Raw genomic sequence first — 26,703 nt, forward strand, 5'->3', positions numbered from 1 at the left:
CTCCCCTCCCACCACCATCCCTCAGGGATGTCTGACCGCCCTGGCCAGTCTTCAGCTGGAATTCCCCCTCACCCTGCACGTTTCCTCTTAGTAGTTTTCCACCCTCCTTGCTCCTTGGCTATAAATTCCTGCTGCCCACTCTGTATTCAAAGTTAAGCCCAATCGACCCCCTTCACTGCCAAGTCCCGTTGCAGTGGTCCTACATCTATCCCAGCAGTCCTGGGCAAAGCCTGCTTGACCATCTTTAAGAAGTGTTGACAATTTTTTACCTTTAACAAGCTGTGGTCGAGACAGATGCAAGGTAAAATGTTTGATGGCAGAGCATGAAAGGAGGAATGAATTCCTCAGGGCAGGTGGGGGAAAAGTACAAGGGAGGACACTTCCAGACAGACAGGGTACGAACGGGGCAGGGAGCGGCCGACACCCAGGAGTAGAGAACAGCAGTACTTTCCAGGACGGGGTTCACCGTCTGTGTGCTGCTGCCAACCAACCCCCACACCTCAGCTCCTGACCCCAGCACCGCCACGCCCACGCTCCAGGCACAGCCAGAGACGCAGGGAAGCCACTCACAAACACAACGCCTTCTGCCTCACCAGGGGCCACCTATGATTCTCTAACTCACAAACACAACACCTTCTGCCTCACCTGGGGCCACCCGTGATTCTCTAACCTCAGGACTGGTGCCTCCATCAGCCAGTTACTCAGGACCGAAGATCTTGGAGAACATTCTGGATTCCCTCATTTTCTGAATCCTTCACCAAGTCCTACCAATTCTACCTCCTAAACCCAGCAAACCTGTTCCTGCCTTCATCTGCAGGGTTTCAAGCCTGCTGCCATCCAGTGTAGTGGTGTCTCCACTGGAATCTCTGCTACCACCCCCATCCCTCCACCTATTGCATATCAGCTATCAAACAAACTTCTTAGAATTTAACTGAGTGGACACAACAAGAGCTCCGACCATCCTGGGTCAACCTCCAGTCTTCAGTAGGGTGCATAAGGGCTCTTAGGATGTAATCCTTCCTGCCGTTCCATGACCATCTCTTGCTACTTACCCAGGGCCACGCACAGAGCAATCTACACTCGAATATGCCTGAGCCTCTGCATATGACAATCCTCTCCTAAAACACGCCCCCACCCCTAGCCTCACCTCACCCTTCAGGGTTAGTGCTGGGACCTTCCCGGATCCCCAGGCTGAGTTAGGACTTGTCTATCCACCTGTACTTATGCTGTGTTTGTCCATCTTAGCTCTTATCACTGGTCTTCCCCATAGAGTTTATTTTGTGACTGTTTAAAAAATATATAGATTCATAGGAAGTTGCAAAGAAATGTACAAGGTGATCCTATGTACCTTCCCCTGGCCTTCCTAATGCTAATATCTTGCATAACAATAGCATAATATTACAACCAGGAAATTGACATTGGAACAATCCAGTTTATTTGGATTCCACCAGTTACACATGCCCTCACTGTGCATGCACATGCATGTATATATGTGCATGTGTGTGCATGCTTGTAGTTCAGTGCAATGTTATCACATGGGCAGTCTCTTATTTGAGAGAGTGTATCATGTCACTATATTCTTGGGGCCTGATGTACATAGTAAGTGCTCAATAAATGTCCGTTGCCTGCATACATTAATGAACAAATGAACCAATTCATGCACACATCCGAGGCAGGAGTCTTGCAAGGATCTGAGTGCGTGCAGAGGTGAATTCATGGTCACTGGGATTCAGAGTAGAAGCTGTAGATCAGGGAGAAGGTGTCTGGACAAACTGTCTAGGCCTAGAGCAGGGGTCCCCAAACTTTTTACACAGGGGGCCAGTTCACTGTTCCTCAGACTGTTGGAGGGCCAGACTATAAAAAAAACTATGAACAAATCCCTATGCACACTGCACATATCTTATTTTAAAGTAAAAAACCAAAACGAGAACAAATACAATATTTAAAATAAAGAACAAGTAAATTTAAATCAACAAACTGACCAGTATTTCAATGGGAACTATGGGCCTGCTTTTGGCTAATGAGATGGTCAACGTCTGGTTCCATATTTGTCACTGCTAGCTGTAACAAGTGATATGACGCGCTTCCGCGTCACAGTACCTGAGTGATGCCGCACTTTGTGGCGCCACCAATGAAAGAAGTGCCCCTTCCGGAAGTGCAGCGGGGGCCGGATAAATGGCCTCAGGGGGCTGCATGCGGCCTGTGGGCCGTAGTTTGGGGACCCCTGGCCTAGGGTATGAAGGTTTTTTTCATCAGGTTTAGAGTTTGAACTGTATTCTCCAAACCACAGAGAGACAAGGAGTATTTTGAGCCTTGTCAGTCTGGCTGTAAGATAAATGCTGGTATAAAGGCTGGGCGATCACTCAGGAAAGAGAAAACTGACAGACTCAGAAATGTGACAGGAGTTTAAGATGGAGATGGGGCAGGAGATGCAGGCCTGGGAAAACAGACAATTCAGGCACGAGTGCAGGTCCTGGCTTGGATGGCAGGCGAAGGAAGGGTCAAGGCGAGGACCTCCTTTTCTTGTGTGGATGTTGAAGGGCCTTTGTGCATAGACAGATATTCCCAGACGGAAGTTCACTGCATGGGTCAGGGGTCACAATTTGGGCACCTCTGACCTTCAGGTGGGGACTGGAGCCCCCGGCCCAGCCCCCTGAGTCCTGTGTGCAGGGTCTGGAAACAGCTGAAGGGTAGTGTCAGCATCCCTGCCGAGCCTCTGAAGATGCAGGCACACGCAGGTCGGGGGACAGTGTTACTGGAGTCATGTCAGCATTCTGCACTGAACTACAGGAATGCCAACCCGGGCTTCTGTATCCTCTGCTCCTCCTCCCACACTTCATCAAAATTCTTTAAAACTAACGATAACAACCACAGTAATAATTTCAAAATATTTCTCCAAATGTCTGCTAGAGGCTCTGAGCCTCTCCATCTATTTTTATTTTGCTTGCGCAGAGCTCTGTGCTATAAATGCTCACGGTGTCTGCACAATCACTAAAATGCCTGCACAGCTGAGGAAGGTGACTAAATGCAAAACTGCCGACTCACCAGGCTGAGGAGAAAGAATTACTATGACAGAAATCGGGTGTATTTTTAGGTCTCAGGTGAACAGAGAGGAGGGCGGATGTCTACTGAATGTCAGCTCTTCGTGGGAGGTCAGCAGACAGGCTGAAGATGGCTAGAGGACCCGTCAGTAGAAGGAAGCACTCTGGGGACTGTCCCCGAGAGGGGCCGGGGAAGGAGCTGGCAGGTTGCTGCTGCTGTCCCCAGAGGGCCATGACAGAGTCCAAGCCTCTTTGAAGGGAGTAGCCCCAGGCTTATAATCTCAGAGAAAGAGGAACGCTGTGCGCAGAGGCAAAAACCAAACTGGGCAGAGAGAAAGTGCAAAATATGAGAAAAGAGGCTTCCAGTAAGAAAAACAACAACAAACAGGAGTACAACAGTAACAAAAACATGTCATAGGAGAGAGGAAAAAGGATATTTTTAACAAGTGACAAAAGCCAGCCTGAAAAGGCTACACAATGATTTCAGCTCTAGTTTTATGACATTCTGGAGAAGACCAAACCATGGAGACAGTACAAGACCAGTAGCTGCAGGGGTAGGAGGCGGAGGGATGAACAGGAGGAGCACAGAGTGATTAGGGCAGGGGAACTCCTGCATAACGCTGTCACGGTGAAGACGTGACATGATGCACTTGGCAAAATCCATGGAACGTACAACATAAAACATGGGTCTTAATGTAAACTTTGGACTTCATTCATAATAATGTACCAATATTTGCTCATCAATTATAACAAATTGGCCACACAAATGCAAGATGTTAGTGGGGAGACTCTGTGTGTGTGTGTGTGTGTGTGTGTGTGTGTGTGTGTGTGTGGTGGTGAGAATATGGATTATATAATTATTCTATAATATATATTATTTTTAAAAAAACACATGGAAAGTGAACAGTTGTGTGTGACTGCTACGTCGAAGTTTTGTACATCAACCTCACCTGTGGCATTAATAATATCACAGCTGTGGAACATCATATCATTCTTGGCTCTTTTTTTGCATGGGATTCTGCAACCCTGATAATTTATTTCCATGGCCTCTCTCCGATATTGCCCAAATAGGGAGGTGTTGAATGCCATGAAAAAGCAAGCTTATAGTTTGTGCCTGTTAAATAATATCTTGATCTTTGTTAAGGGAAACAGGAGATCTCTCGAGAAGCTTTAGACGCACTCCTCCCTCCAAATCTTCCCCTAGTCCAGTGGTTGGCAAATCGCGGCCCACGAGCCACATGCGGCTCTTTGGCCCTTGAGTGTGGCTCTTCCACAAAATACCACGTGCTGGCAAAGGCCAGCTTAGGAGTACCCTAATTAAATTAATAACAATGTATCTACTTATATAGTTTAAGTTAAAAAAAATTTGGTTCTCAAAAGAAATTTCCATCATTGTACTGTTGATATTTGGGCCTGTTGACTAATGAGTTTGCTGACCACTGCCCTACTCCTATCTCGTGAGACTATGGTATATAATTCTAAAGTGGGAAAAAGTAAATGCTAAACAACTTAGCCATATTATTGGGAATTATATGTAGTAAGTACTTAGCTAGTACTGGATGGATGGATGACGAACAGATGAATGGTTAGACGCAGTGGTGGGATTCAGCCAGTTCGCAGTAGTTCAACAGAACTGATACCTAATTTTTTGTTGAGTTTCGCAAACTGTTTGTTAAAATGGCACTTATAATCAGGGTTCTTGTAAGGATCAAGAAAAGATCAAATTGTTAGATTCAGGAAAGTGTGCTGGGATTGCCAGAGTGTAGACGCAGAGACAGGGAGGTAAGGATAGGGACCCTGTAAGGCTAAGAACAAAAGAAGACAAACGTTTGCATTCCATTGGTTAGAGACCCTTATCAGAAGTTTATGTTTGAAGTTCACCAATGAGCTAGACCCAGCCCCTGTTGCTATGCTATGTGCAGCTCCCTTAGCGAATAAGTAACCGCTATTTTTGCTTCTGTATTGCTTACTTAGGATATATAAGGAACTAGCTGTAAGCGCCCGGGGTGGTTCCCATTTGCAGCTCCTTCTGAGTACGGTGTCTCCGGACATCGGGGAATTCGCCCCTGCGCAGGTGAAACTGGCCAATAAAGTTACATCTATACCTACCTCTGAAAGTCTCCAACATTTGTTTTTTTATTATACCCGGTGGATGCCTCAGTTCTCTCTAAGGTGGTTGCCTGGGCAACCACCTAATGTGGAAATCACAAATTTACATCCCTTACGTGTATCTGCACAACAGCATATTCTAAGCACCTGTAGTAATAATGCTCATTCTGTCCACAGGAAAAAGAAATTTCAAGTGAGGACATCAACCAAGAAGAAATATGGAAATATCTTAAATAACAGTTTTATTGTTTTTTGTCAGGTATTATTTAATATTTTTTCATTAATATTTTAAAACTTTCTTATAACATAGTCTAGTTTTCTGTATCTCTTTATTGTTCTTATTTAAGCATTAAATGCATAAAATAATAAACTACCTTTCGCTATACCGTTTTTTATGTTTAAAACTGTTAATAGGGCAGAGCAGTTGTTAAATTATTTGAATCCCACCACTGGCTGGACGGTTGGACAGACTGAAATGGTGAAAGTATAAGCAACTGGCCTTCTTTAGGGGGATATTAGCTTGCTCTGGGTAGTTATTAGTTACGGTTATTAGGCTGTGGGCAGCTGAGATAAAGGAAGACTGCTTTAAAATGTGAATGTAGATGTATCTGTATTCAAAAGATAAATTGTGTGAATTAAAATATTTTATGTTAAAATAATTATTCTTGGATTAAAATGAAAATTTCAAAAATAAAAGTTTCAGATATAAGAGGTGGAACAGATTTCGAAATTGAGGTAGAATATATTGATTCAATATGTACTGACTTTTTTTTTTTTAACAGAGATAGAGAGAGAGTCAGAGAGAGGGATAGACAGGAACGGAGAGATGAGAAGCATCAATCATTATTTTTTCGTTGTGCATTGCAACATCTTAGTTGTTCATTGATTGCTTTCTCATACGTGCCTTGACCGCAGGCCTTCAGCAAACTGAGTAACCCCTTGCTTGAGCCAGCGACCTTGGGTCCAAGCTGGTGAGCTTTTGCTCAAACCAGATGAGCCCGTGATCAAGCTGGTGACCTCGGGGTCTCGAACCTGGGTCTTCCGCATCCCAGTCTGACGCTCTATCCACTGAGCCACAGCCTGGTCAGGCTGTACTGACTTCTTTGGGTATACTTTCACCCTTCTGTATCATTATAGATATTGCTGGATGGCTAAAAATATATTTGTCTTGTACACTGAGTTTTTAAAAGTCATAGACTTGACTGGAATTGCCACATAGCTTCGAGTCCAGTATTTTTGTCATGCTTACAGGAAGCCAAAACAACTGACTAAAAATGAAATGTTTAGTAAACCAAAGTTTTGTTTACATACACTTTTTAAAAAATAAGTTTTGAGTGATCCATTCCCTGACAATATCTGTTGTTTTGGTTACAATACAGAGCTTTTGAAGAGAAAAAAGTGCTTCTTCCCTCGTAGTGACTGGATTTTCTGTTACGCTACAAAATGAAAGGATCTGGGAGAGAGACGAGTTTCCCACGTGCCACGTTCGGTGCAGATGGCTCTACGGGCACCATGGAAGGGTTCTATGTGTTCATGGAAGGGCTACTCAAGTGCTGTGCATGGTTCTCCCTGGGGATCAGTCAGCCCCAATCCCAGAGCAGCTCACCTTCATGGCCTGGATGTTCCTCAGCATGACGTCTCCGATTCTTTGGTAATCTCTGATGTGGGCATTTGAGCGGCCTTCCCTGCAGGCAAAGGCACAGGGCAGGAAACCGAAGCGTTAGCAGTGAAAACATCACTGGAAAATGTTCAAGCCCTAGGTCCAAAAACATATCAATTCTGAGGTCTTCCTTCCCAATGGCCTGTTTGCACCTCTTTCTTCTCCGGGTGCCACAGACTGTTGGCACTGGGAGGAAACCTTGAAGTGACCCGCCTCATCCTGCAGACAGTGAATTCCAGCTGCACTTTGAAAGAGACAGGGCAGACCATCTTCTGATCATTTTAATTTTATCTTTTTTTTTATAAATAAATTTTTTTAATGGGGTGACATCAATAAATCAGGGTACATATATTCAAAGAAAACATTTCCAGGTTATCTTGTCATTTAGTTCTGTTGCATACCCATCACCCAAAGAGAGATTGTCCTCCGTCACCCTCTATCCAGTTTTCTTTGTATCCCTCCCCCTCCTTCCCTCCCCCCACCCCCTGTAACCACCACACTCCTGTCCATGTCTCTTAGTCTCGTTTTTATGTCCCACAATGTATGGAATCCTGCAGTTCTTATTTTTTTCTGATTCACTTATTTCACTCCGCATAATGTTATCAAGATTCCACCATTCTGCTGTAAGTGATCCGATGCCATCATTTCTCCTAGCTGAATAGTATACCATGGTGTATATGTGCCCCATCTTCTTTATCCAGTCTTCTATTTTTTTTACAGTGATTAAAAGGCTTTAAGCAAACTCTTGACCAATACAGCAAGAATCCATAAAAGAGTAGTATCCTTAACATGTTTACCAAGTCCAAGTTGACCCCATCACCGTGCCAAATCCCTGAAAAATGCAACCCAACCACAGTTCAGTCTGTTAGGAGCTGTCACAGGGAGCAGGAATCCAGGAAAAGTCCACACAGGAAAAGTCCGCTAATTTCATCTTGATATACATTTTCTCTCTATCTATCCATCCATTTTAGTGTCATGAGAAAGCACAGAGATCACATGTAGTTATAACTAGCTCACACAACTAAGTCCATCCCATAGAGCAGGACTAAATCAAGGTCTTTGCTCACAGGAGTCATTAGTGCGAAGCAGCCAAGGAACTGGGTGACAAGCCCTTGGGAAGAGAAAAATACAAATGAGAAAGTGCAGGCGACCCATGCGTGGAGGTGAGCATAGGAAAAATGATCCAGAAGAAGGCAGGTAGGTGTCCCAGATACAGAGAGGGGCAGGGAAGGGAGGGACCACGGTCCCCCCCCTCAAAGTGCAGGGTGGCAGATCACAAAGATATGGGCATTTTCAGCAAGTATTTGGGTACATGTTCATATTTCTTATAGCTTAGTGTTTTAGCTGATGCTGATAACCCAGGGGCTTAAACAACAGAGAGAAAAGGAATAATAATAGCAGCTAGTACTTAGTACAGTCCACAATGAGCACATTATAGGCATTAACTCATTCAATGCTCATGGCAGCAGTATGAAGCAGGTCCCATCATCGCCCTCATTAAACAACTAAAAACTGAGGCACAGAAACTGTATAACTTGTCTAATGTCAGTGGTCATGACACAGTGAGCTCTGTACTCGTGCCCAGGAGTCTAGCAGGAGTCTGTACTCCTAACCATGCTGGCAGTGCAAATTTGTGAAATGTACCCGAGGAAAAGAAAATAATTTCTTAGAAACAATTAAAACATGATTTTCAACAATTAACCAGGCTAATGTCTTTGAACCAACTATTCAGGATAGCCAGAAGACAAACTTAAATGAAAGGAATAAATTAAACAGTTGGAAGTGAGAAGTGTTCAGAGCACGTGCAACATATGTCAGGAGGGACCGTGATTCACACACTGTGGATGCCGTCCCTAATACACCTCTGGCAGCGAGAGAAATGACTTCCCTCTCAGTGGAAGCAGCTGCCGCCTTCCAGAACTCTTGATTCAATCACTGATTCATCAGTTATACTGAATGCGAAAGGGAGTGCATTTGGGAGCACACCTGCTATCAGGGCAGATACACACACGGGGGCTGGCTCCTCACATAGCTCCTGGCTGCCTGCACCATGCCGTTTATTCTCCTGGCTCTAGTGAGCAGATATTATAAATTACATCACAGGGGAGACAGCACACCCAGACCCATTCTAGGCGTCCTCAAACTACGGCCAGTGGGCTGCAATGCGGCCCCCTGGGGCCATTTATCCAGCCCCCACTGCACTTCTGGAAGGGGTACCTCTTTCATTGGTGGTCAGTGAGAGGACCACTGTATTTGGCAGCCCTCCAATGGTCTGAGGGACAGTGAACTGGCCCCCTGTGTAAAAAGTTTGGAGACCCCTGCAGGCAATCAAAGCTTCCCTAAAACAATAAGAAGGAAGAGCAGCCATTATGCCCCCTAGACCCCTGAGTCTTCAGTGGCTCCGCTACCCTCCGTCTCTCTGTAACCTATTCCATTCTTCCCTAGTCAGAAGTAGAATTCATTCCTCAACCCTCCGGCTTCCTTCTGGCTGCCAAAAGAAACACTGCTGGCAGATTGCCTTAATCACTACTCACTTCTATGAAGTAAAATTTAGTTTCTATCCTCACCAGTCCTGAAATGGTTCTGCGGGAGATTACCACGACCTTCTCAATGACCGAAAGCACTGAGGTATCAACCATCACGCTGCTCTGAGCCAACATCTCAGGGCTAGTTGACCCCAAACTTCTTGGTATTCTGCTCTTCAGCTTCTGGAAGCCTCTCCCTGATTTCTCTCTAGGTGAGTGCTTCCGCTGTCTTTGCCAGCTCCTTCTCTGCTCCTGAGCTGTCCGTGTTCTTCTGGTGGTGATCCTCTCTTCACCACCCCCCTCTTCCTCGGCCATCCTTCTATTCCCCATGGTTCCAGTTCACAAGGTCAGACCTATACCCACATTTTCTTCGTAGCTACTGATCCAAGTATTGTATTTCTTATACCTTCCAATATGTTCTACATGAGTGAGACCTTGAATGATCTCAAACCCAAGAGGCTCCACACAGAGTTATTTATCTTGTTGCCCAAACTCAATTCTCTTCCTCCACTTTCTCCCCTTAATGATATACCTGTTCTGCCCCAGTTTCAAGCTAGATATCTCAGTTTTCCTCGCCCACCTGTGTCTCACATCCCTCCACCCACTGAATCAAACGCTACCCCCAAACGGAGGATGCTCACACAGCTTAGACGCAGGCTCTGCTCTGGAGACAGTCCTCAGTCCACTGCTAGTCACTGCAGGGTGGCGGTACCTCTGGAGTTTTGGCAAATGGTTATTAATCAAATTGCTATGGAGAAGTTCAATGTTTGGCCATTTTGTTGATCCTGATGTGTGACTGGGTTTGGATGAGAATTTACTGGTTGCTCTTCTACCACTGGAAGCAGAAAGAGCTCCAGTCCGAATGGAAGCTTTCCACTATTTATCACTACCCAGTCCTCTGCATGTTCACCATCAGACAGTGCGCTTCTAGGAGCTGGGAAATTCTCCTTCCTTCCTCCCACCGCCTCCTGCCTGAACAACAAGAGGACCCAACTACTCAGCCAGAATGACTTGACTGAATGCCACACATCAATAAAAAAAAGGAGGCCATTTAGAAAGACACAGTTTAGACTCAGTTTGTAGGAAGAGAGTTATTACCTGTGACCCCCGAACTTTCAAATGGGCATGTCATTTGACAAAGCACATAAGATCTTTAGTTAGTTCAAAGGACATAATTCAGATATTTTAGTGAGACTCCTCCAGATTGGGGGGGCAGGGGGAGAAATGGGGGTCTCTGGCTCCCATTAAAAATGAGCAATTTCGCCCCTTCACAGATAACGGCCAGACGCAAGGGAGAATGAAGTGCTGAAACACAGACACCAGGGGAGGGACAGAGAGCGGCAGTGGGAGCCAGACATCACTGACTTCACCTCCTCTCTTCTTCTGCCAAGTAGTTATCAAAAGAAAATTACTAATGTTAAAACCCCAAACTGAAGGGGATATTCTTCCTGCACCGTTTGCTAGCAGAACCCTATGTGTTTCTCTAAAGTCTTCAGCATCTTTACTGCCATTTTAGAAACAGCTCTGGGTTAGTATCCGTGGTCTCTTGTGTTGCAGGGAACCCTGACTGGGGCTTCTGATGCTAATGAGACCCGTGCAGGCAGCCAGGCTTCGCGCCTGGCCCCTCCCCTCTGCAGCACACACCCCTGAGTCAGGCCATGGGAACCCAGACAAAGCCTAGAACTCCTGCTGCCTCCTAGAGAAATGCCAGCATGTGTTTACTTCCTGTACATGTTAATGCCACCAAATCAACAACTCCAAAGCACTTGCTATATTGTGAAGAGCTAAAAGGTCATTTTATTATCGAGAACATAAAAAAGTAATTATAACTCTTCCAGAACATCCTCCGGATGTTAACCTCCTAAGAAAAGGGTCCTTGTTTGGAAGACAAGGATGCAGATTTGTTGTCTGTGTGATTACAGCATGGCAACAAAGCTGAAAATTCTTTGACAATTTTGCTTTGGAAACCCACGTACTGAGTAACCTCCAAGATACAACACTCAGACTGGTGCACCTTGATTACTGTACTCCCAGGATCAACAACATGTGATCTCAGCACAGGGTTGAAAACTCACACACGCACACACACACCCACCCACCCATGACTCTCCAAGTCTTGAACCCTCTAGGAAAACTTCATTCACCACTACATGAGCTGCTCAGTAACTCAGCAGCAGTCAGACCCAGGAGAGAGGAGGAAAAGGATAGACAATTGCAGACCAACATCTCTACTGAATTAGATACAATAGTCCTAAACAAAATACTAGCAAACAGAATACAACAATACATTAAAAAAGTAATGCATCACAATCAAGTAGGATTCATTCCAGGAGAACAAGGATGGTTCAACATATGTAACTCGATCAATGTAATACACAACATCAACAAAACAAAGAACAAAAATCATAAGATTCTATCAATAGATTCAGAAAAGGCATTCAGTAAGATACAACATCCATTAATGTTTAAAACACTCAATAAAATGAGTATAGAAGTACTTCAATATATATAATAAAGGCCATGTATGACAAACTATCAGCCAATATCATATTAAATGGTGAAAAACTAAAGGCTTTTCCTATAAAATCAGGAACTAGACAAGGCAGCCCACTCTCTCCACTCTTATTCAACATAGTTCTGGAAGTCTTAGCCAGAGCAATCAGACAAGAGAAAGAAATAAAAGGCATCCATATCGGGAAAAAGGAAGTAAAGGTATCACTTTTTGCAAATGATATGATCCTGTACATAGAAAACCCCCAAAGACTCCACCAAAACACTATTAGAAACAATAAACCAATATAGTAAACTCACAGGATACAAAAGTCTATTGCTTTCCTATATGCCAATGATGAAACTTCAGAAAATGAACTAAAAATAAAAACAATTCCTTTTATAATGGCAACAACAAAAAATACCTAGGAATAAACTTAACTAAGGATGTGAAGGATTTATATACTGAAAACTACAAAACATTATTGAAAAAAATTAAAAAAGACACAATGAAATGGAAAAATATTCCATGTTCACGAATCAGAAGAATCAACATAGTTAAAATGGCCATATTACCCAAAGCAATTTACAAATACAATGTAATCCCCATTAAATTCCAGTGTTGGTTTTAAAGAAATAGAACAAAAAAAATCACCAGATTTTTATGGAGCCATAAAAAATTCCAATAGTCAAAGCAGTCCTGAGAAAAAAGAATGAAGCTGAAAGTATCACACTACCTGACTTCAAATTAAACTACAGAGCCACGATAATCAAACAGCATGGTATTGGTAGAAAACAGACATACAGACCAATGGAACAGAATCAAGAGCCCAGAAATAAAACAGCATATATATGGTCAGATAATCTTCGACAAAGGAGCCAAAAATACATAATGGAGAAAAAAAAGTCTCTTTAATAAATGGTGCTGGAAAAATTGGAAAACCACATGGACAAGAAAGAAACTTGACTATAGTTTGTCCCTAACTAACTATTCATTCACAAAAATTCATTCAAAATTAGTCAAAGACCTAAATATGAGATCTGAAACAATAAATTACATAGAAGAAAACATAGGTACTAAACTTATGGACCTTGGCTGTAGAGAACATTATATAAATTTGACCCCAAAGGCAAGGGAAGTAAAGGCAATAATAAAAAAGTGAATGGGATTATATCAAATTTATTTATTTATTTATTTATTCATTTATTTATTTTTTTGTATTTTTCTGAAGTTGGAAACGAGGAGAGACAGTCAGACAGACTCCCGCATGCACCCGACTGGGATCCACCCGGCATGCCCACCAGGGGCGACACTCTGCCCACCAGGGGGCGATGCTCTGCCCCTCTGGGGCGTCACTCTGCCGCGACCAGAGCCACTCTAGCACCTGGGGCAGAGGCCAAGGAGCCATCCCCAGCGCCCGGGCCATCTTTGCTCCAATGGAGCCTTGGCTGCGGGAGGGGAAGAGAGAGACAGAGAGGAAGGAGAGGGGGAGGGGTAGAGAAGCAGATGGGCGCCTCTCCTGTGTGCCCTGGCCGGGAATCGAACCCGGGTCCCCCGCACGCCAGGCCAACGCTCTTCCGCTGAGCCAACCGGCCAGGGCCGGATTATATCAAATTTAAAAGCTTCTGCACAGTAAAAGAAACAGACAATAAAATAAAAAGGCAGCCGACTAAATGATAGTATTTACAAACAACAGCTCTGGTAAGAGGTTAACATCTAAAATATATAAAGAACTCAAAAAACTCAACAACAAACAAGCAAACAATCTAATTAAAAAATGGGGAGAGGACCTGAACAGACACTTCTCCCAAGACATACAAATGGTCAACAGATATATGAAACGATGCTCATCTTCGCTATTAGAGAAATGCAAATCAAAATTACGAGATACCACTTCACACTTGTTAGGTTGGCTGTTATCAGCAAGACGGGTAATAACAAGTGTTGGAGAGGCTGTGGAGAAAAAGGAACCCTCATTCACTGCTGGAAGAATGTAACTTGGTACAGACATTATGGAAGACAGTATGGTGGAACCTCAAAACATTAAGAAGAGAACTATTATATGACCCAGCAATCCTTCTACTAGGTATCTGCCCCAAAAACTTGAAAACACTGGTACACAAAGGCACATGCAGTCACTGCAGGGTTATTCATCGTGGCCAAGACATGGAAACCACCAAACCGTCCCTTGATTGAGGACTGGATAAAGAAGATGTGGTACATATACACAACGGAATACTACTCAGCCATAAGAAATGATGACATAGTGCCATTTACAATAACATAGATGGACCTTGAGAACATTACACTAAGTGAAATAAATAAATAAATAAATAAATAAATCGGAAAACACTAAGAATTATAAGATTTCACACGAAGGTGGGATATAAAAGTGAGACTCATGAACAGATAAAAGTGAAGGGGTTACCAGGGGGAGTGGAGAGGGAGAAGGTAAGTAGAGAGGGACTAACATGTGGTCATGGAAAATGATTGGACTTTGGGTGATGGGCACACAACACAATCAACAGCTCAATTGCGACAGAAATGTTTACCTGAAACCTATGCACTCTTATTGATCAATGTCACTCCATTAAATTTAAAATTTATTTCTAAAAAAAAAAAAACCTAAAAAAAATTAATTATATGAAATATATTAGCACATGTGGATTTCAACATTCTTTGATGAATTTCTATATCCTTTGAAATCCCTGGAGTGGAAAATCTCATTGATTTGACTATTAACCGACATCCCTACTTGTGAGGCAGGTGTTTGTGCAGCAGCTGTTTTCACTGGGCCACGGCACTCAGGTTTCCCCGTGGCGGCCACAGAGAAGAGAGCCAGCCTGTCCTTAGGCTCCATCGGCACAGGCCTGCTCCCTGTTCTCAGCTCTCTCGTGCCCATCAGTAACAATACTGGATTGCTTAAAGCTATGCCTTTTCTTCTTCTGAGGGTCAACACCAGATCCAGTTTAATAAGAGGAGCAAAAGTTATAACCCACTCCTGGGAAGGCTGGACAGGTCACTTAGGCTCGGCCCTGTTAATGAGCCACATATTCAAATGCAGCAAAACAGTGATTTCACACTCCTCAGTGACCTGGAGAGTGCTCTCTCTCAAGTGTTTTCCAGTAGAAACCTACTTGTAATTCAGGCAACTGAAAATATCCTTTTTATTTTCTATGAAAATAAGCTTGCTCTTAAAGCATGGGGGCTATACAGTCAGGAATACAGCAGACAAACCAAGAAACAATAGCTCTCATGTATGTCTGATAATATGTAATTTTACTCAGGTATGAAAAGGAAACAGTCACCAGCAACCATCACCCCTGAAACCCTCGGTGGGCAGTGGAGAGCAGGCTAGGGCAGTAGAGCATAGTGGGAGGATCACTGTGTCCTTGAAGCGTCTTTCTTGCCTTTGAAACAAACGAATATAAAACTTTAAACCTCAAAAAAATTTATATAAATTAAGTAAATATACAAGTGATGCCCCCTTATGGTATACCGATAATACACTGCTCACAAAAATTAGGGGATATTTTATAGCTTCATATTCAGTTTGTAAATACCCCCTAATTTTTGTGAGCAGTATACACGTTGTGTTTTAACTTCCTTCTAATCTTTCTTTCATTGTGTATTCATTCTTCCAAGTTATCTTCCAGTTAGTCCGTATCGCCTTGTCTCCACCAGTTAGACCGCACTGCCTTGTCTCCATTGAGTTTCACTGCTATTTACTTTGAAAGCAGTAACTTTGAACTCTTTGTGCATGGTAGGTTTTGTTTTTACAACCAATGAAAATCTCTTCAAACAAAAGCTTTTACCCAAGAGAAGTAGCCCTGATCTGGCTGAAGCAGGGAGTGGAGGGCTCAGAGAATTGCGCTGGAGTCCTGCTTTTTGATAACAACCTCAAGGACTCCGAGTTCTAAGAAAGTGGTTGGCAAAGGACACAGCGTGCTGGGCATTCCATCATGATGGGAAAGAAAGATTGCATCATCGTCTCTCTTCGACTCCACCAGGCCTCCTCTTAAGACTCTAAAACTGTGCCGTCCAATACAGTATCCACATATGGTTATTTACATTTTAACTTTACTTGGAATGAAATGAAACTTAAAGATCCAGTCCCTCAGCCACAGTTGCCATGTTTCTAGTGCTCAATAGCCACGTGTGGCTGGTGACTATGATACTGAACGATGCAGACTCAGAGTATTTCCATTACCACAGTAAGTTCTATTGGAAAGCACTGCTTTAGACAGAACCAGAGATGAGTCAAGTTAAGAACTACTTATTGAGCCCCCGGGTCTCCAGGGAAAGTGAGAAATGGGGGTAGTGCTACCTAGCTTTATACTAAACAACTAACTTCTGGCAAGACATTCTCCCTTTCAGTCTCATCGGGGGAAATATGAGAATAATTCCACAAGATGGTTTTGATTGTTAAATGAGACTATTTAAGGAAAAATGCTTTAAAAGATGCTGGAGGCCTGGCCAGTTGGCTCAGTGGTAGAGCATTGACCCAGCATGTGGATGTCCTGGGTTTGATTACTTTTCAAGGCACACAGGAGAAGTGACCATCTGCTTCTCCACTCCTCCCAGCCCCCCTTCTCTCTCTCTCTCTCTCTCTCTTTTCTCCTCCCGCAGCCATGGCTCGATTTGTTCAATTGCATTGGCCTGGGCACTGAGGATGGCTCCATGACACCTTCGCCTGAGGTGCTAAAGACAGCTCTGTTGCAAGCATGGCCCCAGATGGGCAGAGCATCAGACCCAGAGGGGGGTTGCCAGGTGAATCCCGGTAGGGGCGCATGTGGGAGTCTGTCTCTCTATCTCCCCTCCTCTCACTTGGAAAAGACGAAGAAAAAAAAGATGCTGAAAAAAAAAATGCAAGGTCCTTTACTGTAAGCATATTTCCAGTTTAAAAGTTATGATTTTCTTTTAACACCTCTAGAAAACTGACAATGATTTCTATTCTGAGAAAGTGTCAGATACCCATTGATCTCTTGTCTTGGCATAAGTAGAAAACAGAACAGGATCTTTTGAGCTCTCCCCAGGCCTACTAATCTTATCAGGCCGGTTCTGGCCGTCACCTTAATGCAGACCAGAACAGAGCAGAGAATGTAAGCAGAATGCAAACCCAGGAAGAATGGGAACTGAGCCTGTTTTGTTCACTGAACAGTGAGAACAGTGATAGCTATATAGTGAGACACAATAAGTGTTTGTTGAATGAACGAAAGAAGACCCTGGCCAAGTTGGTTGACATAAGGGTTTGTATGGACCTTGCTGCAAATGAACAGAAAGAAAAGCAAAAGAGGCCTGACCAGGCGGTGGCGCAATGGATAGAGCTTCGGACTGGGATGCGGAGGACCCAGGTTCGAGACACCGAGGTTGCCAGCTTGAGCGTGGGCTCCTCTGGTTTGAGCAAAGCTCACTTGAGCTCAAGGTCACTGGCTCGAGCAAGGGGTCACTGTCTGCTGTAGCCCCATGGTCAAGACACATATGAGAAATCAATCAATGAACAACTAAGGAGCTGCAACGAAGAACTGATATTTCTCATCTCTCTCCTTTCCTGTCTGTCTGTCCCTATCTCTGACTCTCTCTGTCTCTGCCACAAAAAAAAAAAAAAAAAAAGAAAAGAAAAAGAAAAAGAAAGAAAAGCAAAGAACCCGGGCTCTTCTGTGGGTCGATGGCACTGTTTTCATGAGGAAGAGTGTAGTTCCCAGAACAGCACCAGAAGGTGGGGGCTGCAAAGTTTTTATTGGGAATGATTTTAGCTTCTGTGTGTCGAGTGTCACAATGTTCTAGAAACTGTGCCGAATGCTTTACAAATTCCTCTCCTACACCCTTCATAGATGAGATACCACCATCTCCACTTTGCAAATAAAGAGACTGAGGCTAGAAAGGTTCAGTGACTTGCCCAGACACCCAGTAGGAAACAGACCTGGGATTGGAAGCAAGGGCTGTCTGACTCTAAGGCCTGTTTGTTCTTTGCTACCCTGTACGGCCTAAAACTGACTGGGTTCAGTTTTGAGATGGCTCCTGCAACCAGTAACCTAGGTGTATAACGGAAGAGTGTCACGTCGCCTTGTCCACAGCCTGTCAATGTTTTGGCAGGAATGGCATGAGTGGCCCAGGTTGTCGGGCACGGACTATTTTTAGGTCATGCAAAGGGCTAAGATTTCCAGAGAGCCAGGGAGTTCTTCTCATGTTACAACTCAACAGCAATGAGTCTACTTCTTGGAGTTTTTTCCTTCTCAATGTTAGGTCTAAAGCCATTCATGATAGTTTATTATTTATGCCACAAACTTTGCATGTGAATATGATTTTAGGCTAATAAAAAGCACCATCCAGCCTCAAATGCCAAGCACCCTCTTCTTTGAGCCTTTGAAACACAGCAATAGTGAACTTGTAACTCTTCAAGAGTTACATTTCCATGCATTTGTTTTGTAAGTATTTTGAGTAATTATTGTGTGGAAGACCCTGTGTTCATTATGGTATCGAGTACTATTCCTTTATTCTTTTTTTTATTTCATTTTTATTAATTTTACAGAGCAAGGAGAGAAACGGATGGAGAATGAGATGTATCAACTCATAGTTGCTTCACTTCAGTTGTTCATTGCTTGCTGTTTGTGCCTTGACGAGGCAACCCCAGGGTTTCGAACCGGTGACCTCAGTGTTCTAGGTCGATGCTCTATCCCCTGCGCCACCACAAGCCAAGCTCCTTCTTTATTTTTTAGATTAACGCTATCCAAAAGAGCTTTCTGTGATGATGGAAATGGTTTTTATACTTGCTATTCAATACAAGAGCCACTCGCCACATATGGCTAATGAGCCCTTGAAATGTTGCTAGTGTTAGCGAGAAAATGAGCTTTACATTTATTTTAAATTTAAATTGCTACAAGTGGCCAGTGGGTACCACATTGGACACAGCAAAGCGTTAGCTGCCCTTGTTTACTGTTTACTCATGGTTTATTTGTTAACTGTCTCAAAATCTTTGAGGAAAATGAGGCATAAAAGGATTTAAAACCACAATAACAACTGGGATGCGTTTATAAGTGAGAAACCATTTGTTAGCCAAACAAGCAAACATCATCCTGAGTTCCCAGCTAGTCTGAGGGGCACAGGAATGGTTCTCCCTGGAGGAGCCCAGTCTTGGCAGCGTGGTGAGACATGCATGTAAGGAACTGAGATGCCAGGGAACTGGTGGGCGACCAGTCACAGTCATTCAGAGGAGAGACGGAGATTGGAGATGGCGAAGGGGAGGGAGGAACCCTGGTTTCTGACCTGGGCTAACTTACTTTTACAGGTAGAAAAATCAATGCGGTTAACTGGCTTCGCCCATGAAAGAATGACTCAGATTCCAGATGCACGGGGCTGGGACCCTGACTCCCTACTCGTGGCTGAACTTTTACATCCTCTGAGGAGATGGGACAGATCACACAAGAGTGTTCCATGAAAAAAGGCACTGCCGCTGATTTTATTCTAAAAGAAGTCGAGAGGTTTTCACTGCCCTTTGTACATGACTACGGTAAAGCAGGAGACCTCCAGTTGATCAGTAATGACTACTCCCGGAAAAGATGACAAGGATTCTCCATACTCAATCATCCTTGTCAAATATTTTGATCTTAGGCAATAACAAACTAATATAGAAACCAGATCCTTTCCTTATATAGATGTGGGAAATAGTCTACAGATAACAACTTCAGGGGGACCAAAGCTTTTGCATCCGGTAAACTAGGTGAATGGACAAAGCCAGCCAGTGCCCCCCTGTGTGGCAGCCACCGCCAGCCACTGGCAACCTCTCGTGAGCATGGCGCCCGGTGTGATCCGGCCTTCCTGGGGATGCAGAGATGAAGCCGACGTGGTGATGCTGACTCAGCACTGAGGGGAGGGGTGGGTGTGCGCGTGCGTCACATACGCAGAACGTGACATGTGCTCAGGCCTGCTCAAATACCTGTCTCCATTACGAGGGGACACTGCCCTTTTGACCGAGGATGTTATGAGAAACTGTTTCTGATTTAAGGCGGATCTACCTGTCTAGAGAGCAGAGGGAAACCAGTGACGGTCCCTGAAGGACAATGCGGGGGCCCGGAGGACAGCCGTGTCCTGGCCTGCCCACTCACAGCAACCGCAGGCGGGCAGGCAGCAGCCTCACGAACAGCGTCCCACTCTGCAGCTCCTTCCTGGCATTTCCCACAAAGATCCCAACCCAAACACAGGCCAGAGAAGGCAGGAAGTTTTAACATCACAGGTCTCCCCCACAGGAAAAAAAACGTGCAGAATCTCACCAGCTGGAATGACTGTACCAAATACCCCTTAATGGGTCCCTTATGAAAGGTAAAAAGTCTATTTTCACTTCCCCTCTACTGAGGATAAAGCCCTGCCGACCTCTCAGACTGTCGGGCAATAAAGGGAAATAATAATGGGAGATGAAAAGAGCCTCTAAGAACGAGGAACAAGGTAAAAAATGAAACATGAGCAGTGTGAGGTCTGCACTCGGATGAAAGAGGTACCTGGTAAACCCCTCCCCCACAAGAAAGTCTGGATCAATCAGATGACAGGAGCTGAGCTGTCCCTCCGTGTAAGGATTGTGTTAGCTTTAAACAGAGGTCCTCACTTCAGTTTAACCCAGCAAGGCCTGGCTGCCAATGCAGCACAGGGTCAGAATGGAGGCAACTCAGTGAGCAAACACATTGCCGCCTAAGGTTCACCGCCGCCACCCTGAGCTGCAAATGGGTTCATCCCGGAAAGTACTCGGTCAGTGCACCGCCCAGAGTGACTGCACCATCCAGTGGCCTTCAGGTGCAAGGCAGTGTTTTGAAGTAATTTTATATATTATAAATAAATATAGTTTGTCATTGTTACCATTTTTAAGGGTACAGCTCAGTGACCTTAAGTACGTTCACATTGTGCAACCACCATCATCCCCCATCTCCGGAACTTTCTCATCTTCCCAAACTAAAACCCAAGGGCCTCGAAAAGTAACCCCATTCCCTTCCCCAGCCCCTAGCCACACCATTCTATTTTCTTTCTTCTGCCTTTTTTTTTTCTTTTTCTTTTGTGACAGAGACGAGACGCATCAACTTGTTGTTTCTCTTTAGTTGTTCCTTGATTGCTTCTCATAAGTGCCTTAATTGGGGGGGACTCAAGCAGAGCCAGTGACCCCTTGTTCAAGCCAGTGACCTTGGGCTTCATGCTAGCAACCTCTGGGCTCAAACCGGCAATCCTGCACTCTGATAACCTCAGGGATTTGAGCCTGGGTCCTTAACGCCCCACGTTGATGCTGTCTCCACTGTGCCAACACCAGTCAGGCCCATTCTATTTTCCATCTCTCTGAATTAACTACTCTAGGAACCTCATATGGGTGGTTTCATGCAATATTTGCCTTTTTGTAACTGGTTAATTTCACTTAGCTTAATGTCCTCAAAGTACCTCCGTACTGTAGCATGCGTCAGAATGCCCTTCCTCTCTAAGATTCAGTAATATTCCAGTGTGTGAGCAGCACCCATTTTCTTTATCCGTTCACATGACAGTGGACATCGGGGTTGCCTCCACCTTTGGGTTATTGTGACTATTGCTCTAGGAACTTCGATGTGCAAGCATCAGTTTGAGTCCCTTGTTTCATTTATTTGGATGTAAACCAAGGAGTGAAATTACTGGATCAAATACATGGTAATTCTACTTTTAATTAAAAATTAACATTTTAAACGCACTCAAATAATATTAATATTTATTTGTGTCCTATAACTGTTCATTGGTGCTATATATAAATGTTCTGCTTTGAGGGGGGGGATGGAGATGAAACAATTTTCTGACCACTCGGGTCATCCCCACTCCTCTTCAGCCACTGGCGAGTGTCACGATGAGACAAAAACACTCCACCTGCAAAAGTCCTGATCACAACCTGCAGGAGTGTCACAGCCCGTAGAGAAATGCCTCCTTTTTCTCTAGAGCAGGCGTCCCCAAACTATGGCCCGCGGGCCGCATGCAGCCCCCTAAGGCCATTTATCCGGCCCCTTGCCACACTTCCGGAAGGGGCACCTCTTTCATTGGTGGTCAGTGAGAGGAGCACTGTATGTGGCGGCCCTCCAGCGGTCTGAGGGACAGTGAACTGGCCCCCTGTGTAAAAAGTTTGGGGACCCCTGCTCTAGAGGAACCTTCGATTCCTTAAGGATACCGTCCTCGACTCTCCTCCCTGGAGAACTCCCTTCTGGCAGCCTAAGCCTGCACACCAGGCAACTCCTTCCAGAACCTCATTCTCTGAGACACGACCTCCTCAGGGACCCTCTACCCCTGTTCTTGTTCTCTAACATATCTCTGAAAGCTTCTTCCATTGCTTTGCTAGCTCTTGCGTGGTCATACGCTACAATTATAAAAAGTTGCCAGAAAGGTACATTAGATATACCTGGCTCTCTTCAGTTTCAACATTCTCTTTCTTTAAAGATCTATTCTTTTTTTTAATTTTTTTCAGAGACAAAGAGAGTCAGAGAGAGGAATAGATAGGGACAGACAGGAACGGAGAGAGATGAGAAGCATCAATTATCAGTTTTTCGTTGCGACACCTTAGTTGTTCATTGATTGCTCTCTCATATGTGCCTTGACCGTGGGGCTACAGCAGACCGAGTAACCCCTTGCTCAAGCCAGCGACCTAAGGTCCAAGCTGATGAGCCCGTGCTCAAGCTGGCGACCTCGGGGTCTCGAACCTGGGTCCTCCGCATCCCAGTCCGATGCTCTATCCACTGCACCACCACCTGGTCAGGCTAAAGATTTATTCTTGTAAATAAATTCTGAATCCAAACCACTGCAGCTGACGTCCTTCTCAAACCTGAGATGAACATTTCCAACTGCCTGTAGGTAGGGCTTCATACTGAACTTTTAACATTGATGTGCCCCAAGGCAAGCTCATCATCCCTCTGTTCACTTGCCTCTTCCTTTCTTCTTTAACTCCTCTCTTTATTTCATGACCATCCTCCCACTCGAATGCACTCAAAGCTCTAGGGGCCCGCCCTCCCCTTCTCTGTCCCATGAGCCCTGACTTGTCTGCTCACTGACATCTTGACTTTCAGTCTTTCCAGTTCTCCTGGCTACATTTTTGTACTTCTTCCAAGTGAACTACCTCAAGTTACTTTGAAAAAAAAATGCAGCTGATCCTTCTTTGAAACCATGTGCCCACAGCATATCAGATGCCTTTCTGCATGACTCTCCCTGGATCTCAGGTGCCTGCCAGCTGCAAGTTGAATTTTGCACACTGCAGAATCCACCAGGGCATCATGAACGAGAGCAGGTCTTCATCCATCTCTGGGGAAAGACTTGGCCAATGTGTGCCCTGCGCCTGCCAGACATTTGGCTGAAATTTGGGATTCCTGCCTGTGAGTCAAAGGTTGAAGTGACTTTCTCTGAATGTATTTGAACAGCTGAGTAAAACGTTCTTGCTTTATTTTTCTTTTCTTTCTTTCTTTCTTTCTTTTTTTTTTGTATTTTTCTGAAGCTGGAAACGGGGAGGCAGTCAGACTCCCGCATGTGCCCGACCAGGATCCACCCGGCAAGCCCACCAGGGTGCGATGCTCTGCCCCTTTGGGGCGTCGCTCTGTTGCAACCAGAGCCACTCTAGTGCCTGGGGCAGAGGCCACAGAGCCATCCCCAGCGCCTAGGACATCTTTTGCTCCCATGGAGCCTCGGCTGCGGGAGGGGAAGAGAGAAACAGAGAGGAAGGAGAGGGGGAGGGGTGGAGAAGCAGATGGGCACTTCTCCCGTGTGCCCTGGCCGGAAATTGAACCCGGGACTTCCGCACACCAGGCCAACACTCTACCACTGGGCAAACCGGCCAGGGCCTCTTTATTTTTTTAAGTGAGAGGAGGGGAGATAGTGAAACAGACTCTCACATGCATACTGACTGGGGCTCTACCTGGCAAACCCCATCTGGGGCCATTGCTTGAATAAATGGAGCTATTTTTAGTGCCTGACACTGATGCTCCAATGACCTATACTCAGTGCCCAGGGTCAGCACTCAAACCAGTTGAGCTACTGGCTGCAGAAGCTGAAGAGGAAAGGAAGGGGAGAGGGAGGAGGAGAGAAGCAGATGGTTGCTTCTCCTATGTGCCCTGACCGAGAATTGAACCTGGGACGTCCATACGCCAGGCTGATGCTCGATCCACTGAGCCAACTGGCCAGGGCCAAAATGACCTTGTTTTCAAAAGGATAAGCATTCTTTATGTTTTCAGAAGTCATCAAACCTGTTTCTTTGTTTTTGAAAAAATAGCAACTTGGGCTTTGGCCAGGATGAAATGGTCCAGCTTTTCTAAGGTGTGTTTACTTAGGAAAACACAATATTTGGACAGGGGCAGCTGTGTTTTTTTGGGTTTAACCTGATCATTCAGAAGACTTCCTGGTGACCTTTCTCCCCTATGACTCCCCATCATTGATGGCAGTATGTGACAACTCAATGGAGGACTGCAGAAGGAAAGCATGGCAGCCGTCATTTAAGTACCAAATTTGGGAGGAACTTTAGGTGCATAGTAAACTTCAGATTTCCTTCCACTAAATAATAATTTAAAATATCATAGAATCACAGGTTTGTCGGAGGCAGACCACATCAGTTGCTGCAGAAAAGGTATTCATCACTATTATCTCAAGGAGCACTTTTCAAAAACCAATTTCTGGATCTCACCCCAGTGTTCCGATTCAGGAGGGCTGTGTGGGACCTGGAAATCTGTATTTTCTCAACACTCCACCTCCCCCAACCCCAGGTGACCCTGCTGCACTGCCAGGTTTAGGATTTTACCCAATAAATACCTTCCAGAAGTAGATAACTTCTGCTCAAGACACCCCCACGGTAGAGAAACTTATTACCACAAAAGGCAGCTTCTCATTGCTAAGATACACGGAGCGTTAGGACATCCTTTACTGTATTCAGACATTATGTGCCTCTTTGGAAATTCAACGCTTTTTAAAAAGTTTGTCCTCCAGTACTACTAAGACATGTACCCCCCTTTTCATACAATCAACCTGAAAAGAGTTATCATATTTTCTAAAAACTTCACTCTTCTAGACCAAATGCCCATAGTCCCAACAATCATTTTTTTAAAAATCATACAATGCATTCTTTTATTATATCATTTCAAATGTGAAACACAGAATTGGGTAGTGTTCTGAAGGAGCTCTGAGCCTTGATGTTTCAAAGGGCAATGGTTTTCCACACTGGTCCCTTTCTAACGTGGCAGTCTAGGGCAAAGATTCTTGGCTACACATTGGAATAACCTGGGAAGATTTAGTAACTACTGATGCTCAGGTCTATATCTCAAAGATTCTGATATATAGTAACTCAATGTTTTTCAACCAGTGTGCCACGGCACCCTAGTGTGCCATGAGACATGGTCAGGTGTGCCGTGGGGAAATTAAACATGGGTCCCCAAACTATGGCCCGCGTGCCAGATACAGCCCCTGGAGGCTATTTATCTGGCCCACCGCCAGCCGCCTCCATCCGAACATAAACATTCCCTCACAATCCCTCCAGCTATCAGCGACAGGAAGAGTGGAGGCACAGGGAACGCTCACTGACCAATCACCTTCTAGGATTCACCCCAACCACTAGCGATGAACCAATAGTAGGCCGCCTCTCATCCACACCCAGGAAGGTCCCCACTCGGGCTGCCGCGCACTTGTCATTGTGTGGCTACGGCGAGTAGTTGAAGCTGCTACTCCTCCCCATGGTCCTGATTTCTAATCCTGGTCAGGACTGGAGGTAAATGTTGCCACCACTAGATGAAGCCTCAGCCTCAGCTGCTTATGTCTATCCTGATATACACTGTATATATAGATATTTGACCTTTTTCTTTTTAAAAGAGGCCCCCGCAGAGGGTGATAATACAATGCATCACAATGTTATCTAACTTTAAAGGTAAAGTTAGCTGATCTTCCTTTGGACAGTTTTTGGTTATCTGTTGCCAAGGAGTTCCCCATTCTGGCCAACAAAGCTATTTTGACATTGCTCCCGTTTTCAACCACCTATCTATGTGAGCTGAGCTTCTCAAGCTTGACTGCGATAAAAACTAAAAACAGAGAGAGACTGAGAACTGTTGAGGAAGAGCTTTGTGTGTGTCTTTCTACCATTCCTGCCAGGATATCCTTTTGTGTTCATCGAAACAGGCCCAGGTTTCACACTAAGTGAGTATAAATACATTTAGAAAGTATATTATTAACTATTTGTATAATATGTACTGTGTTAGAGTGTCATTTTATGTCATTTTGGTAGGTGGTGTGCCCCGGGAATTTATAAATGTAAAAAATGTGCCGCGGCTCAAAAAAGGTTGAAAATCACTGCAGTAATTGGTCTGGGATTCTGCCTGAATATCAAGATTGTTTCAATTTCCAGGTGATTTTAATGAGAAGCCAGTGTTTACACTGATAATCTTATTCTATCGGCTCATCCTAAACTAATTCACATACAGCCTTTTTGGTTTGAATCCTTGTCAAGCCAGGTCTTCCTTATCAGGACTGATTAGCTGAACTTAATGACAGACTTTTACATGTATTCCTGATAAACCTCATCAATTCAGTTTGAGTTCACTGCTGCTGAAGCCTTGCTGCTGAAGGTCGTGTCAAGTGAGCTGCACATGGACGATCTATCTCTCTGGCTTTGAGCCTTTTATATGCTTTCTGGTATTTTCATGTAAACCATGAATAAAATTACAGATCTTTAAAAGATACTCTACTGAAAATCCTCTGGTAAACAAATGACAGTAGCTGTTTTTCAAGCAACTGGGTATTTTTTTTATAGCTCGAGGTCCAGATGCTAAAGATATATGGTCACAGATAAATCTGGTGGCAAGAGCTATTAAAGCCATCACACTGGGCTGCCAAGAACTGCCAATTAATGTCATTCCCTGTGTGTGACCT

General features: G+C 44.5%; 1 protein-coding gene across 5 annotated transcripts in view; it reads right to left on the minus strand.

Annotated features, from left to right (window-relative positions):
• The window catches only part of FARP1 (FERM, ARH/RhoGEF and pleckstrin domain protein 1), a 352,772-nt gene that overhangs the window by 23,315 nt on the left and 302,754 nt on the right, over positions 1–26,703 (minus strand). For all 5 annotated transcript variants that reach the window (XM_066238046.1, XM_066238050.1, XM_066238049.1 and 2 more), the window contains one exon: positions 6,757–6,835. In XM_066238046.1, coding sequence (XP_066094143.1) covers positions 6,757–6,835 — 79 coding nt within the window. The remainder of the gene's footprint in view (positions 1–6,756; positions 6,836–26,703) is intronic.

This window comes from Saccopteryx bilineata, chromosome 6 (assembly GCF_036850765.1).
Source record: "Saccopteryx bilineata isolate mSacBil1 chromosome 6, mSacBil1_pri_phased_curated, whole genome shotgun sequence".
In the NCBI taxonomy this organism is placed as follows: domain Eukaryota; kingdom Metazoa; phylum Chordata; class Mammalia; order Chiroptera; family Emballonuridae; genus Saccopteryx; species Saccopteryx bilineata.